Source organism: Pipra filicauda, unplaced genomic scaffold, assembly GCF_003945595.2.
Source record: "Pipra filicauda isolate LSUMZ 115617 unplaced genomic scaffold, ASM394559v2 scaffold84_size4826128_pilon, whole genome shotgun sequence".
NCBI lineage: Eukaryota > Metazoa > Chordata > Aves > Passeriformes > Pipridae > Pipra > Pipra filicauda.
In genome coordinates, this window is record NW_024105031.1 from 2,517,342 (window position 1) to 2,535,762 (window position 18,421).

The following is an 18,421-nucleotide window of genomic DNA, read 5'->3' on the forward strand; positions in this document are numbered from 1 at the left end:
CCGCTGTTGTATTTTTTAGTATTCTGGTTTTCTTTGTCCAGAAAGACTAAGAAAAATCTTTACCTTTTCCTTTGTTTTTAGTATTCTACCTTTCTAGATTTTTTTGGCTTTATTTGTTATTTCTCTGTATAGCTGCAGAGCAATGTGGTTTGAGGTGGTTGCTTTATGGAACATTTTTTGGCATCTGGTTACTTCTTCAGTAAAAGATCTTTGTGCACTTGTTCTAATTTTAAGAATGACCTGATAACTACTTTATTTCCTACCTCCAACAGTCGAGGAGCAGGATACACAGGTGAGAGTTGTTTCAGAGTAGTCACAAACTGAAAATATTTACATTTTCCTAGGTTATATGCATGTAACAGGATTTTTACAGAAGCTTTTTTTTCTTATTCTCACACAAGATCCACCTCTTTCTATTTTACTTAGGATATTTACCCTGCCAGAGTATCAAATTATTTCATAATTATAAAGTTTATTTGCAACAGTTGTTAAAGACAGTGAAATGCCTAATTGTATTGTATCACAACAGATACCAATAAGAGATATGAGAGTCTAGGATACTGGTTTTCATGTCAATTATGATATATTTTAATAATCTTGTCATTAGATAATAATATTTTTTCAAATATTCATGAAATATTAAACCTTTGTGTAAATCCTTCTTCTGACATACTCTCTTCCATTCTTCCTTTCTCCCATTGTATTTCATTCTTGCAGATCTCTAGCTTTCATAAGATTAAAAGGGATTAGTTATTTAAATATAACTGGTGATATCATCATATCTCTAGCAGACTGATGTATATTAAAGAACATGGTTCATAATTTCGGTTGCAAAAAAAATGTAGCAGTTCTTTAGAAGTATTTTACTCTAGCAGCATCCACAATTCACAGAGCGGTGGGAAAGCAGACAAGGGAGATGCTCTTAGATAAAACCTTTCCTAGAAGACCAGCAACTGACATTCTGTGCACTCTTTTGTTTACTTTCACTCTATTGCTTCATTTTCAGCTTTCCTGAAATGCAGTATTTCCAGCAAGAGAATGTAAGGAAAATTCTTACAGATGTTCTGTTCTGCTACGCCAGAGAAAATGAGCAGTTGCTTTATAAACAGGTAATGAAAATACTGTACAGGTGGCATTCATTGACTCAACATTTTCTATATGGTTTGACAATAATGTAGCTGTGTTGTATCTGAAGTTCTACCATAATGCTGAAGTAATCAAAGAGCTGTTTGTCAGCTGGATAGTAAGAAAAGTAAGCTCATTGAATAACATATGCTTTTTCCTCATAACACAGTACCTCAAATTGTTTTCTTTAAGCTTGCTAAGTTTTCTAACTTCATATTTCTTTACAAACATCTTTTTCTTCAGTTGATTAAGAAAGAAAAAATCAAAGGCTTTCTCTGCTTAGGTAAAGAAAGAAAGTATATGGCAGGATTAAAAATGGTACTGAATAAACAAAAAGCATAATGACTTCTGAAATTTAGGCAAAGTTCACTATTTTAAGTTCTTCCTCAAAGTGCTAAAGCCGTGTGCTATTTTAGTGAATAGATCCTTTATCTAACTCTGTAGCATCCAAATACAATGCAGCTGACAAAATCCTCTTGACTGAAGGATAAGGCTGCTACAAAATAACACTTTTATAGTGTTACCTGAAGCAGAGTCTGCTCAAACGATTTTTGATAAAGTGGTAAAGAAACCTTTAAAGTTGCACTAACTGTGCATCTACATGGGATGCAGCCTAAATTAATTTAACATTTTTCTGATGGTTTTGAAATAAGTGTTACCTTGATCTAAATTCCTGTAGCAAGACTGACATATGCACAGTATCAACAAAAGTATATTTGTATTTGTTTCTTCGCACAATTATCTGTAGGCTGAGTAGAGACTGACAAACCAAGGGATACTCAGTGTACATGGACAAAAGATAGACTGTACAGCAGACAACTTTAGGTAGACAGAAAATTTTTCATGACAAAAATACAGAGATTAAGTAAATGGGAAGAATTTTATAAGACAGTCTATGCTTTTAGGCATGGTCTGTGACCACTGTTCTCAAGCCAGGCAACAGGGATGTTTCTTGGAAATAAAGGATACATGAGTTGAAGGAACAGTTATTTCTGAAGAACTGTCTTACAGACTATATCAAAAATCAAATATATAGTTATCAAACATATGAAACATCTATCAACTGGTTCTCATCTCATGTTGGACAGACTGTGAGCAAGGAGTAGTCTTGAAAAAATGAGATCTATCAGCTGTATTTTGAAGAGCACTGCTGAAGAAAATACTTCAGCAGTATTCAGCCTCCTCTTTCTAGTGAATACAGGCCAGAGTACTGATGATGGGAAAATGGAAGAACACATTCCAGCTAATTTAGTCTATCATTTATTGAACAAGAAGTATTATTTTACTCTTTGATATGACTTAAAAGGACTTAATTACCCTCTGCTCATATTTAAAATCCTCTTGATTCCTTACCAAGAAATAATACCTTTCTATGTAAGGATGGAATATTTAGCCAGATCAAATTTAAAAAAAAAAAAAAGCCCTGTGTTTCATCACAAGCTGTTAAAGCTATTATTTTCTACTAGGTGACACCCCGTTTAACATAGACCATATTGTTAATAGTTATGGGATTTTATTGAATTAATGAGACTGTTATCATGTAGTAGAATGTCTTGCTGAGTTAATTGAAACTGCAGAGATTATATAAATGGTATTAATGAACTTTGACTGCCTGATGCCTCAGCTTTAATAAAGACTGCTTGGTGGGCTAAATGAACATAGGCAGATAAAAGAACAGGTTCAATTTTGTGAGCCTACAGGCTGTTGACAAAGAAAACTTCTTTACCTCTGTTTTCAGCTGGTGTGTGTCAGTAGTGTGGTAGTTCCGGGAAGGGGTTGCTACAGGATGAAGAGGAGAGGTGAAGTGCAGAAAATTAAACAGTTTTGGGTCATGATTTAACCTCTCTGAAGTGTGTTAAGTATATCACACAAGTCTTGTGGTGCTGTGCCTAGTCCATAAAATAGCAAATGATTGTGGTTTTCCTCTCTTTTTGTGGACGTGTTACTTTTATTAGGACCTTTGCTTTTTTCTTACCTCATTTTATAAGGGTGGCTTTGTTTGTTTGTTTTTTAAAAAAATAATGCTCCTTCTCTTAATTAGCTGATAAGAAATAGTTTGTGGTGGTGACAGGGTATGTTTTTTCCTTCTTTTATCAAATACGTATCTTTTAGACAGTGTTCCTGACTTACTGTTTTTACCATTGACTCAAGCCCCACTTCCCTTCAAGCCTAGCATATATTTGAGAAAATAATGAAAGTTACCATTAATTCGTCAGTAACAGATCATCTTCAAGTTGCTGTCTCCGCAGTGACCTGAATACAAAGCTCAAATTAGGGAGTTTCTCTTCATATGCAGTTTCCATCATGGGGAATTCCTCTGTCCATGAGAATTCTTCTGTCTCATTTGCATGACTACATACAAAAGCTACAACTGCCATTAGAATTATAAAACTTGGCCAGTGAATGAAGACTTTTGATGACTGTCTGTCAGTATGTGTCCACACCTAATGTTACCTTCCTAAATATTTGAAAAAGTTATAGTTCCTTGACAATTTGCGTACATAGAAACGTAAATAAAGTATATTTGGAGTTTATAGCATTCTGTTAAAAATATTACATAGCATCAGCATATAGTCTTAGAAGAAGCAATCAATAATGTTTGTTTAATATGCATATATGCATGCAAGTTGTCTTTGTAGTAGAGTTTGTGGGGGTTTTGGCCAGCGTAAAGTAACATTTTGTTTGATGAGGAAGAAGATATTTCTCTCCCTAGTCAAATGCAGTAGAATGTTGTGAAGCTGTATTACAGATTTTAAAGACAGAATCCTCTCTGGGATCACTGAATTTTTAAATAGCAGCTGTAAATATAGAGCCTAAAGAGAATAGTATATTGTACTTAAGAATATGTAAAAATTACTCCTAGAGTTCATCTGCAAGACTGGTGCCAAAATTTTGATCCTAGTTACATAGAAAATAAATAGTGAAAATTAAGCTGAATCACTAGGCTAACTATTGTTTGTTCATGATTTGATTGCCCTTGAAGAAGTCAATATAATTTTGAAATGCATTGATTCACTTGTCATTGTAGAAATGCTATAATTCTGGTTTTCTTTCTAAACCATAGACTGTATTATGAAATCAATACTTTGTTGTAGCTGGAAAGTGTCATAAAATTATCTGAGCTCTGTCAACTTACTTATTAACACTAAAGAGTTTTAGTAAACTGCAGCATTGAAAAAATACGTGTATGCATATTACACTGGTAGCTTTTCTTGCCAAGCTAAAAATCTCTAAACATTTGAAGCAGTCTTGTAACTGAAAGATCAGAGGTATCTTTTTGAAATCCTGATATTTCATCATTTGTTTGTTTTGGTTTTGTTATATGTGGACAGCCACATTATGATTCTACTGAGTTGATACATTATTATGTTGGAAGAATGTGTGATATGCTTTTATCTTTTATAACTAATTCTTATTTTATGTCCTCTTTCTTTTCTTCAGCATATATGTTTACAGCTTAGGTGGTAGTTTTATTAGATAGTCAAGTTTTTGGCATTTCCATTTCTCCTATTTCATGTTTAGTAAATCAGGGTGAATAAAAGATTAGATGCGGAACTGTAATTAACCAAGGGCTGTACATGTGGAAGTACAACCCTGGTTATTTACAGTTTGTTTAAATCTTTTTTCTACTTATATATTATCTAATCCTGGACCTTCTTCCCTGTTTCTCCTGTTCCTTTCCCCTTGGTATGACCATAATATTTTAAGAAATCTAAACTTGTAAATTTGTAAATTAACCGATTTGTTGTGTTTTACGTCAGCTTCTGAAATCCAATAGCTATTGGGTTTATTTTTTATTTTCCTAACTGAATTTCTATTTAGCCTTCATCTTTTGAAGTGGTCCCTCAACGTTCAGAAAGAGAAAGAGAAAGAAAACATCCAAACTTCAGCCCTACCATTGAGACTGTAGTGGTCATCTCAATCCTGAAGAAATTAAAATTATATTGCCTAGGATTTCAGTTGATGGCAAATAGAGAAATTGTCAAAACTCTTTTTTTTTTCCTCAACACTGCTAGGTACTGGAATTTCCTCTTACCAACAGAAAAGATCCAAGTATACTCAAAACAGTAATGATCTAGAGAGGGCTTCCACATCTACCTCTTGAGTCAATTTGGACCACTTAAGGAAAATCCCCATTATTTCCGATAAAAGTTAAAGGTTTTTAGTAGTTAATGGATCTCTTTGATACATATGAAGCTAATAATCTAACTTACTGATATTGAATACTCCTCAAATGCTGCATGGAATATCAACTGATATACCAGCAAAGCAGCAGGGTAGCTCACAAGTGTGTAACACTTTCATTGCTCACGTCTGTCCATCACTGAAAGGGCTGGAAAAGCCAGTGCAGAGTATTCCTGACTTGGAACTGCAAGCATAAAAGTAGAACAGTTCCTGACAGGGGATGCATCGTGTACTCCTGAAATGCTGATGAGCTTGACAGACCAGGCCCAGTGCTCCTTCTGCCAACAGGATAGTGTTCCTGGAACCCCTGTCTGTCCAGAGCACCCATCAGGAGTTGGGACTGAGGCTCCACTTGGCGAAGCAGTTGCAACCTTTGAACTGGAGCACTGCTGGCAGCATGCTCTTCCTCCTACAGCTGGGCAAGGACTCCAGCCAGAGCCAGTCCCAGCAGGGGTAGCCTGGGCACTTGGCACCAAGCCCTGGCTATAGTTAGTGGTTTTGGGCTGAGGTCAGGAGTTCTCTTCCATTAGTGATCCTTGTGTTCAGAGTCAGACAGACAGTTGTCGACTCTTCATCCCACATCCCTTCCATCACCAAAAGGCTCCCTTCCCTTCTTTTGCATAGCTGAACCCTGCCCCAGACTGTAGCTTGCGTAACTCCTACCTGCTGTTCTAGTCCACCACTGGGATCCCAACTCCTCTGAGGTAACCAAATTCTCCAGTTGTGAAGCCCTAAGTCTTCCTTTTCCCTCATCTAACCTGAGGGAAGGAGCCAAATGTCTGCTGAAGATGAGGTTTCATTCTGCAGGCTGTAGTTGTAGCTGTCAGTGCATTGCTGCTTGCCAACTGGATTGCTTGTTTCCTGAAGCGTTTGCTTCTGCTCCTGGTAACAGTTTGACAAGCCCCAGGTGAATCAAGCTTTTGTTCCTGCTGAGCTCTGGGTAAAAGTAGCGACGGGTGGCCCAGCTATGCTTCTAATGCTGGCCCAAGTCCTTAACTGTCCACCCATTTTTTTCTGTTCTGATTCCTGCATGTTTCTATAGTTTTCCTCTAGCTTAATATAGATTGCATACGTAAGTAGTACTCTCCAGTGGAACAGTACCGGGGCTCCATTGCATTGTTTAATCATTGCTTAATGACTTTATTTTGAATGTTGTCATAACAACTTAGAAAACCGGAAAATCCAAAAACTTACTTTAATTCTCATGTCCTTAGAAATGGGAGTTTCATTTTCTTTCCTAAATAGCTGCTTTTGTCTCCTTTGAAGCATACTGTTACACTTTTATCTATGTTTTTGGAACATTCTAAAATAAAAAATAATTTTAAATTTTGTAATTTGTCCCTATTGCAGATCTCTGTACTGTAGATCATGATTATAATTATCATAAATAAAATTCATATTTATGAACATAGATCTTGAAGTAAACTGCCAGGTGCAGGGTTGCCTACCATTGCGGATTTGTTGTGCGTTGTGCCAGAAAAAGGGAGAATAACTTGCTTCTGTATATTATAGAAGAATGAACACTTGGATTTAATCAGAATTTAAGATAAAAGCCATTCATTATGAAACCATTCTGTTAGGAACATAAATGTTCATCCTTTTAGTTAGTCTTCACCTAATATTGCTGTCTGCCTGATGCTAGGCATTAGGAACTATTATATGACTGAAAAATCTAATTATACTTTTGCTTCCTTTTGTGTTTAGGGTATGCATGAACTTTTAGCTCCCATTGTCTTTATCCTACATTGTGACCACCAGGCTTTTTCACATGCCAGTGAAGCTGCACAACCAAGGCAAGCATTGTGTTTTATTTGTATAGTATTAAAACCCCACTTTCTTGAAAAAAATAAGTAAGATGGTTGGAATATAACTTATAAATATGTGTTCCATAATTCTTTGTTTATAATGCATAAATTGATCTCAGAAATCCTCATGCTTAGATGGGACTGTCCTTATTTCATCTTACCCTACTGCAGGTTCTGAAATTTAGACATTGTCCCTTTCACAGATATTAATTGGCGAAAAAATGGGGAGATAAGAAACCTAGGAAAAACCTTAATCAAAAAGCTTACCTGCAGTTTCACCTCATTCTTATTGCCAGAAGTGGTTTCATTTTTGTCATTACAGTGAGGAGACAGAGTAGGGAACTACACTCATAGAGCAGACATGTTCCCACCACCTCTAGCTCCTCGTATCTTAAAAGGGAAGATAATCAGTGTCGACAAATTGTTGTGATTGATACTTCTTTTGTCACCTGCAATGTTGTAGCTGCAATATCTGACTGTTCTTTGACCTAGTAGTAACATTAGGTTTAGCTATTGATTTTCCATTTCATTCAAATGTGTTTATGTAGATATAAATGCAATCATACACATATGTATAAAATATTACATTACATATGATTGTCACCTAAATTCAGATGCTTTTTTCTTGCTCTATGCACAAGCCTTTTATTTTTATTAAAAAACAAACAAATAACACACACCAAAAAAAAGTTTTCTTCTTTTGATATTTTGGACATTTCATTTGGGTTTTTTGCATTCTCTTTTGGAGTCCAGCAGTGAATAAAAAACAATGTAATTATGTGTACTATATAATATAACCTCTGCTAGTGCCCCTCAGCATGCCTGTCCAAAGGCAGTTAAGCATAAAGATGATTATTTACAAGTGTATGTTTTTATTCAATGTCTGTCCCTAGATATCCTGAAATTACCTAGAAGATGCTCTTCAGTGCTAAATAACTTAAAATAACCATGTGTAATGCGCAGCATTCTGTTCCATCCCCATTGAAAAAGTAGAGCTAAGCAGCAAAGATGGAAAAGAGGTGCTGTCACTGATTAATTGCTGTTAAAGTACAATAAAAATACAGGCTATTAAAACAAAATAAATTAATGTTTTGATACTGCATATTTGACCAGTAACCATATTTTTTTTTTGTTTGGGACGAACAGTGATAGATTGTGCAGCAATCAATTATTCTAGATCAAGCATATTCAAATAATACATTGTGACATTCAGTAATTTGTTATTTGGAATAATTAGATGGTTACTTCATTGTAGTACAGACAAGGCAGCTAATTTGTTTTTGATCTTTATAAAAAGGAAAGACTTCATTTGTTCAATGGAGTTGCTCTTTTTAATTAAAAAGGCTAGTTTTCTCATTTGCACTTTATATGAAAGTTGGCTTATAAATACATGATAGTACATGCAGAACGCTGACCAAAAATAAACATTCACATTTGGATTGTTCTCTGTTGCCTTTTTCAGTGAGGAAATGAAAGTTCTTTTGAATCCTGAATATCTGGAACATGATGCCTAGTAAGTTTTAACAACTTTCTTTACATTTAATTTGCTCTTATTTGTAATACATTATTTTACACCGAGTTTCTTGGTTGTTCCCTTTCAGTGCAATGTTCACACGTCTTATGAAAACTGCAGAACATTGGTTTTCAACTTTTGAACATGACAGTCAGAAGGTAACTATTGTTTTAAAATGTATTTACTGTATTTTTAAGCAAGTATGACTTTTAATATGATTGAAGTTATTCAAAGCTAATAAGACATCTCTTAAACAACCTGGTTTTAAAGCAGGCTCGAACAAGTTTACAAAGGTTCTTCAGAATTTCCTCATAAGCTCTTGAGGAAAGTCTTCCAGGTGAGAGTTCCTATCTGTTAAAAGATCACTTGGTAATCAAAAAACAAATGTGCAAACACAGATTTTTCTACGTACAGGTGATGTTTGTAGCATTGGAGAGAGTGCCTGTCATAGGCACTTCTGTGTGCCCAAAATCTGTGCAAATGTCGTGTTAAATAAATGCCTGTAGGCAGTGTTTAACATACTGAGGCTTGAATTTTTTCAGCTGTTTACAATATAAACAATTTGCTGTGAAAGCAAACCTTTAACCATAGACTGTCCATTAAAGGTCAGAGTGCATCTTTCCCTGACATCATCGCTCCATTTCCTTACTTTTTTTCTTCTTAAACTTAGGCTATTCAAACAGGGGGAAAGTCTGTGCCTTCATATCTCTTGTGTATTGGTACAGACACCACTGTATTTAGTACGTTTCTCCTTTTCATAAGAAAGCTTTTGCTGTGTTGTGAGTTTAGTTCTACTGAACTCCCCATTGTGGGGACTTTCTAGAAACCATCTAGTCCTTGCCTGAAACTGTTTTTCATGTATGGCATGAGGGACAATTCCCTCAGTCAATTGCTCAAGATTTTCTTTGAATACTTTTTTTACTGTCTCTTTCCCTCTATATATTTCTGTCTTTTTATAATTCTGAAAAATTATTTGTGTGATGGAGCATATTTAGAAGACTCTAGCAAAACACAGCAATATTAGAGGTATTGCCAGTGTATTATAGCCTAAAAGAGCTGGCCTCCAAAATCAGTTTCAGCTTGATTCATTTTCAGCATTTTTTACATAGACAGTGGGGTGGGTATCTAGAGTTAACAAAAAACTAATAGGAACTTAATTGGGTTTGGATGTCTGTGCACCAAAACCTGTATTCGCAAGCTGTAATTAGGGAGTACTAGTTTGAATGGTGGTTTTACCAGTCTATTGAAGAAAAAGATGTTCAGCCAAGACTTGCATAAAAGCATCTATTTTCTTTAAATATGTAAATATATCTGTGTGTATATTTTAATAGCTGTGGAGCATTGGCATCTTGGCCTAAGCTATCTACACTTATAAATTACTATGTGCATTTTCATATAATTCTCAATAGCTAGGGATAAAGCACATGAGATACAAATTTTCTGAACTTACCACGCAGTCACTTTTATTTCAACGGTGAGGCTGTGAGATGTTTCTCTGAGTGTAGCTTTTCAAAATTCAGTGTATTCAAATGTATTTGTTACAATTTCTGTGACAGAGGTGGTAGAGTTTGAGGTTGAATTTTATTCCAGGCAATAACTAGGTCTGCTTAGAGATTTGCAGTACTTGGGTAGAAGGTGAAAGTTTACATTGCCCTTTCCAGTCCTTTCATGACATAAAAAATTAACAATGCAAAGATAATGGATTAAAATCTAGTTGTTTGTTCTTGTTCTTTGCAAACATGTATAATCTTTAATAATTCTTTCTTGTACCTATGCCTTTTACAATCATGACTTTGAGGGTTAGCTACATAATAATGTCTGAATCTTCACAAAGGAAGCAATGAAAGCATGTGCTCTGAGAGACATGTTACATTTTATAGCCTCTAACAGTTGGTTCCATTACTCCCAAATGCCATTAGAGGAGCTTCTCCAGCTTCTCTATTCCCTAGTGGTTAATGAGAGAAATCTGTCCATGGTTTATACTTGTTCTATGTCCTAGCCTCTCTTTACTGCTGTAGCATTTGTTTCCTAAATGCATGAATATATAAATTGTATTAGTATTGACTACTAACCATTCCAGTTTGTGTTGTGATAGGTAATGTTTTGGGGCAGGATTTCGTGACTTTGTTCTTAATACTTACCTAATTTTTTCAGACTTATTTCACTGGTATTCATATTTAAACTGTTCGTAGAGGTGAATCTGGCGCTCTCCTATAAATGATATAGCACATTCTGAGCCGTCCCTCTTTTTCTCTTTTTATTGTGAACCACATTCTTTTGGGATTGATCATTTGTATTTCGTGTTAGCAATAGATGACTAAACACATGCACTCAAGTTTTTTCCAAGACTTAGAAGCTCACAAAAAGAAAAAGGGTGTTTCCTCGCATGTGGCAAATTAATATATAGTGAGTATGGGCAGGTGTCATGTCCACTTGGCTTTTGTGCTTTAGGCTCAGGCATTGTTAGTCATTTCTAGTTAAACATTTTGGCGGCTTGGCTGTATTAGTTTATTTGAGCATCTTTCTGTTTGGGCTGTTTGTTTCACACCAGCTATGTGATTTTTTGGAGCAGTTTCAACTGACTAGAGGTATTGTCATTTTCTCAACCAAATTGCATGAGAGGAGACAACAGACATGACATCGTTGCACTCTAGTCATCCACCGAGCTCTTGGTAGAGTGCACCGAATCAGGAGGCATGGACAGGCGAGGCTTTGTTATTGGTTGCAGCTGCTGTCCTCACAGATTCTGTCATGCTTTGAAGATTTCTGTTAATGGGGTTAATTTCTGAGATGCTGATAAACTGCATTTTGATGGATACCATTTACTTATCTCGTATTTTTTAAAAATGGCAAGCCAGCATATACTATTGGATGCACTTAGCTGTGTTTGATAGTCAGTCAGTCTGACAGTCAGCAATGTGTCAGTGCTGCATTATGCCAAGGTGCACAAATGCTGCAAGTGACAAATAACTCCAGTTTTGGCACAGAGGAAGCTTGCATTAGTTTTGATATTCAGAATCTTTTGACACTTGAGCCAGTGTTTAATAGTTTGTCTTGTAATGTTGTAAAGATGGCTTTAAACCCACAGGCAGCTAATGATGTAAAGACTAATCTGAGTCACTAGCTAGTCATCTCACATTACAGATTCAATTAAGTAGAGAGATTCTGATGTTGAGATTTTCATACAAGGTTCTATATAATCAAGAAAAGTTTAAATACATAGATCTTTTGAGTCATCAGAGTTACAAATGCATGCAGTGGCCAAGGTGAAGTTAAAGTCTAACTCAAATAAACCAGAATAAAGTTCATACCACAGATGAGTGCCACTGATAGAATATAGTGTACGAATCTGTCGAGTTACAGACTTCTATGATTCGTTTCAAAGATAAATTGATGTGTTTATGCAAAAAATTACTATAGACTGGCACCCTAACCCTAATGTTAAGGTAATGTTATCATATCATACTTTAAGAGTGGGTTTCTGAATAGAAGGAGATTAGCAGATACCCATTTTCAGTATTTGGCATTCTAGCATATGACCATGAAACGAAATGAGTCTGAAACTATAGAAAATAGCCATACAATGGAGAAATAAAAATCAAAGTAGAAAGAAGGTTGCCTGACTTGGTAATAAAGGAGTTAATAGAATAATTTAAAAAAGAAAGTAGGAGAAATATCCTTTCTTAACATACCTGTAGCTGTGAAGAACTTCAGTGTTTATCTAAGTAGCAACATTGCTTATTAGCCTCTGAGATGCTAGATGTTTTATTTTAAATTCCGATTTGTTAGAACAGCAAAGATTTTTAAATGAATGCGTGCCATTTCAGTGAGCTTTATTTGACAGTATGAGGGAGCTTTTGTCAAGTGATTTGCAAGAGCATCTTAAATGAATATGTCTTGGTACCACAACAGCATGGCAAAACCACCATACTATAATAGACAGATCAGTCCCTTTGCTGCAATTGCCATAGCAATGTAACAATTAAGCAGATTTTAAGATACAATTTATAATCAATCAGATCCTTAAATAGAAACATTTTACCTGAAATCACTGCTCAGCATCATACTATATTTTCTGCAGTACAGAAATGGAATAATTAACAAAAAGTATTTCAAGCAAAGGAGAACAACATAAGTAATGGGCTTTTTTGGTAGAAATTATTAAATGTTCGCTGCCCACTTGACTGTTAAACCATGTTGTAAATGATTTTGGGTACGTTTCTTCCTGTTTCCTAACATGCTGATATGGAGAGAATGGGGCTGAAAAGGGACTATAACCAAAAGAAACAACCTTGAGGATAGTTTATATGACAAAAACAAACTTTTCTTTGTTATTGAATGTTAAAAATAATGCTCTTTTCACTGTATCAAACCAAGTGAATTTGTCTTTCAACAGTTTAAACTGGAATGAAGTCTTCTGAAATTATTAACCCTTGGAGCTTGATAATGCTTCTCTGTCAATATACTGAGCAGAAAGGTAGAAAAACAGAACTGTTTTTTAAAGTGGAGGTTTGAGGTCAGAAGTTATGATGACAAAATGCAACAAAGTCATTGTAAAAATCTTCTTACTGTTCCCATTTGCCCTCTTTTATAACTTTAACATTGTTTCTAACAGCTTAATTCTCTATTTCCTTGTTCCCCCATCCTTCTCTTGATAGGTTTGACTTGTTCTTTTTTATTTCTCATCGTCCTTTTTACATGTTTCGTATTCAGGTCCGTTCATTGCTTGCTGCATTTCTTTCCAGCATTCTGTCTCGTTTTCAGTAATTCTTCGCTCTTTTGCAAGAAGAACAAATTTAAAGCAGTATAATGTTCAAGGTTGCTAATACTCCACTAGTTTTCACTTGGTGTGTGTCATATTGTAGATCATGACATAGTTTGCACAACCTATAGGTCCAACCAATCGCCTTCTAACCATCAAGTTCATCTCATTGTTCAATTTCTTTTTTCTTTTAAAAATTTTCTAATGCTTTATCAAAGCTGTGTAGATTTTGAGGTACAACCACCAGATATTCTGAGCAAGGGAAGCCTTTTTAGAAAGGCTTATTTGAAAGGAAGTTATTTCCTATTTGATATGCAATTTATTGTCCTCTGAGGGCATGTGTTCTGTACTGAGTTACTGTTCATCTGCTTTGTTCTGGACTTACTTAGACTGCTGATATTAAAGCTAAAATAAAGCTGTCAACACTTTGTTGGAGCATGAAAAGTAAAGCATGCACGTAAAAATTGATGTGCTGAAATGAGGGGCACTCCTTGGCATTCCTGGGAAGAGGAATCCCACAATACCGTCTGCAGAAGTGGATACTTGAAATTCCTCTTTTGTTTTAAAAGAAATGAGTTATTACTGTGTTTATTTGGAAGCCACTGATTGCAACAAACCAAATCTCTTGTACGCAGTCCCTTTAGACAATAAATCTTCTTTTTTCCCTACTCTTTTCTGTGTCTGCAGGAGAAAGATGTGATGATTACACCTATGCCATTTGCAAGGCCACAGGACTTAGGCCCATCTATTGCTATTGTAGCAAAGGTAAACCAAATTCAGGATCATCTGCTGAAGAAACATGATATTGAGCTGTACATGCATCTGAACCGACTGGAAATTGCTCCACAGATTTATGGCCTGTAAGTGTTTGCAAAGCATTATTTAATTTAATTGCTTCTTTTTTTGTTGTTTCATTATATTAGGACATTTTTTCCCTTAAATTTTGGATTAGGGGAATGGGACTAAAAAGAATTACCTCTTAGACCTTATTTGATTTGCAGCATTACAGTAAGTGACACCCCACTGTTTTATTTGTGACAGTGGCATTCCCAGAGCAGCTAAGGTCCATTCAGCTACATATTTGAGACCCCTGATGAAGACTCCCATCGTAGTCTGTATTTACGTACTGAATCAAGTACACAGTCTACCTGTAGTTTTCCTATGAGAACAAATGGGATAATAGGACACAAAAAATTATTAGCATTAACCAGTTTATTTACCTAATTTTATCACCACTTCAATATCAGTGAACTTTTCCCTGTTGTGATAATGGGAGTTTGGATACTGATAATATGGGCAGAGTAGAGGGGCATGTAGAAAGTTAAGGCACGGATATAATCAGTTGTCTGTGTACAAAGTAATCCCCAGTAGTTCCTTGTCCATTAAACTGCTTCATCTCCGGTCAGCTGCTTGTGTATTCCCATTCCAGGGGGTCTTATTGGGCCAGGTGGGACTTTGCATGTGGCCTTATCCATGTGTTTATGCTGCATTGAATCCAAACCACTTACGGCTGCTGTAGTCAGTCTGGGTCACTACAGACTGTGCAACTTGGACAAACCAAGAGTAACTATGAATTGACTGTGGTTTTGAAGAAAAATTTTGCCTTCATTGTTTGGAATTTTAGAGATTTGATTCAATTTGATCATTCCTTAAGGAGTTGGCAAGCCATATGTGCAGTTGCAGTGACAGAAAAATGACACTTTTTTTATTATTTTTTGCAGTGATTTAAAGTAAGATTGGCTTTGCCTTAAGTGAAAAAAAATCATTTATAGGTGTGAATTTCTAAATGTAATTGTGGATTAAATATAACAACTCAATAGAAAATGTGGAAAAGGAAGGAAAAGATGACTGTGTAAATGTCAGGCCATAACTGCAATACTTAACACTGAAGTCTAATTTGATGTTACCATAAAATGAAAGAATGCTGCAACATAGTATACTCTCAAGAGAAGAGTTGAACTAAAACCAACTAGTGGTCCCAGATTTATTAATAACTTATATTAGGAAGATAAATATAATTCTACAAAACTTACTTAAATAAATTTTATTAGTATGGGTTACAGGGAGAGGAAAAATAAGCCAAGTAAACTCAAAGTATTAAAAATACGAAGAGGACAGATTGTCCTATTACAATATTTTTTGCATAGTGTAGTGTTGTGTATTTTCTTAATATCTTCACTAATCTGGAAGAGAAAGCAAGCATTCCTAATGATCTTCGGGGTAGTAATGAATAAGTAGGCAGTATAAATATCAAGAAAAACAAAAAGACTGTGTTTCTTTTTTATGAAGGCTCGTGAAAACAAACAGAAAATAAAATAAGATAAACCTCAGAAATTTGCAAACAGATATTTTGGGGCAAAAATTATTTGTACTGTAGGTATTCACTTTAGTTTAAGATTTTGCCTTTCAGTTAGAGAAATAGTTGAAAGAAAAAATTATACTTTAGCTCAAACATAACATTATAATAACAGAAGAACGATACAGTCTGGTGTGGCATAAATAGAACTGAATCTGAATAAAGAAATTTACAGTTAAGAGAATGAATTATGAGAGAAAAAGCTTCAGGCTGACTATCAGGAAAACCTTACTAACAGGAAGCTGTTAGACTGTAACATAATATATCAAAATTAACAAAGGAAAAACCATCAGAATATTTTAAAGACAGTCTTTGAAAAGCTCTCAGAAACGAGTAGTATTGTAGAGATGGAGTCTGCACTGGCAGAAGAAAAAAGTAGGTTGCCTGTGAGGTCATATCCTTCTCTGATTTCTGATTTAATATAGAGGACAGGAGAAAAAGAAAGGGAAAGGAACATAACTGTGTTGTATTATTCTCACCTTTAATGATGTCTGAACGCTTCAGAGTAGTAATTTCCAGTAGTAAGCCAGCTGACAGTCTCAGATGCTGGATCTTTTCCTGTATTTAGCATTTCTTGAACTAGAAACAGCATTTCTTAAACAAGATAGGTTATTAATAATTGCTAAACCTAACCCAAGTGAAGAATTCATGTGAGGTTTTTGTTGAAATTTGTTGTTTTGCTGAAGTTTGTTGGATTTCCCAATAATAAATATTCATCTGTCAGCCTTGATATCACTCAAAAAATATACAAATGGTAGAAGGAAGACTGGGATCTTCCCTCAAAAGATATTATGGCGTTCCTGGAGAAAAGGATCAACAAAAGACTTGTGTTTAATGACAGTCTCCCCTAAACTGAACAAGTTATACAGTTTACTTATTTTAAAATATAGTATTTTATACTTTGCATCCTTCTATAACCTTCTGGGGCAAGGTAGAAACAATTCTTTGTATTTTCATACAGTTGATTCCATCCTTTGATGTTTACAAATACTTCTTTCTATTTTTCAAACACTAGCAAAACTTGTTCTGCTGGGAGGTCAGGTACCCTACTGGGTTGTACATTTCCATGTTCAGAAACTGTCCTCTAAAATAAAATGTGGTTATACTCTTCCTGAAATTATGCAGTAAGTGTGGTACGACTCGTTAGTTCTGGTAGCTGCCCAGCAGTGCAAAGATTGTATCCTGGTTTTGTGGAAAAGTAGACTCAGTGTGTTTATCATATCCATGTGAAAAATCTTTGGTTTTTCTTCCTCAGTTAGTCGTCTGCAAACTGCAGTGTCATTAGCCTCAGTCAGGTGTGCCAGGCTGCATGCTGGGAGGTGCTGCCAGTTGAGAAGTCTTTCCTCTGGGTAGTTTATGTTTTGAAGTTTTAGCTCAAGGCAGTGGATTACCTTATCTCCCAGAGGGCATCAGAGAACAGACTTCGCATTACCAGCCTATCTCATTTCATTGCTGATCAGGAAGAGAACCCTGTTAGGTATAGCAAGGTATACTGGGGTCCTGGCTATGCCATATTTCTGTGCTCTGGTTGTTCAACTTGGTGTCATAGCAGCCTTACCACAGGAATTTCTGTAGCTGGCAATTTTGTGAAACCGTACTTTTGTTCACTTGCAGTCAGCTACTGCTTATCCCTGTGATAATTATTCAGCTGCTATTAATACCAGCCGAAATGGAACCAGCAATACAGAGATAAAGGCTTTGTGCATTATCATTCTTCACTCTTCTTTCTTTGCCATGTCTCCAGCTTGTTGTTGGACCCCAGGATAATGTTTTGGAGAATAACATTGTTTCATGTTCCTGTTAGCACTGTGAATAGTGTACAGTCTAACCAAACTATATTAATTATCTAATCATATCTAATTTTGTACTTTGTAAAGTAAAGTACAAGAATGGCTTGAAAATAAAATTGAATTGATTACATTAACAGTTCAGTGACATGCTTCCTGATAATAAACTTTTATCTAAATAAAAACAAATACTAAGATTGAACAAGAAGATTGGATACTCTGAAGGGTTGACAGATTGAATATTCAGTTTAATTGTAAAATTAGATGAGTTAACAATGATTAATGTCCTAGATTAAATGGTACTCTGATGTTAATTTCTTTGACCCTTACATCTAATTCATGTTAAAGTAGAAAATAATTATTGCAAAACCATTCTGCATTTTCTGCAGTGGACAGTCTTTGCAGTGACAAATTAAGCAGGTTGTGCTCTCAGCTTGAAAAAACAGGATTTAAGGAAAATTTTCATATACCTGTATTTTAGGACATTTTCTTCCATTTAAAGTAATTTGTAATAGGGGGGCTTCTTTTACATTTCACTGAAAAGGTGAATCAATTGGAAAGGTCCCATATAATATCATTATTACTGCTTTATTTTATGTACTGAGGGTGAATTATATTGCATCAAATGAATTTCTCATAGAACTGTGTGCAATAAGTACAACCAGATCATGTAAATATATATGATACAGTTGTATAGAAATAATACACAGAAAGATAATGACAAGGCATAAGCATAAAAAGCTTTATTTAAGAACAAAAATTAACTGTTGGCATAAACTCACTAGCTTGTGCATCATAACAGTGATGACAGTATTATTTTGGTAAGGCAAACTCTTTCTAAGCACACATCCAACAGACAATAAAGCACATGCAGAAGTGAGCGTAAAT

The 18,421-nt window shown here is 35.3% G+C and overlaps 1 protein-coding gene across 1 annotated transcript in view; it reads left to right on the forward strand.

Annotated features, from left to right (window-relative positions):
* Nucleotides 1-18,421, forward strand: part of TBC1D5 (TBC1 domain family member 5) — a 319,386-nt gene that overhangs the window by 183,541 nt on the left and 117,424 nt on the right. The window contains exons 9-13 of the mRNA XM_039390635.1: nt 1,007-1,109; nt 7,015-7,103; nt 8,578-8,628; nt 8,717-8,786; nt 14,078-14,250. Of these exons, the coding sequence (XP_039246569.1) occupies nt 1,007-1,109; nt 7,015-7,103; nt 8,578-8,628; nt 8,717-8,786; nt 14,078-14,250 (486 nt within the window). The remainder of the gene's footprint in view (nt 1-1,006; nt 1,110-7,014; nt 7,104-8,577; nt 8,629-8,716; nt 8,787-14,077; nt 14,251-18,421) is intronic.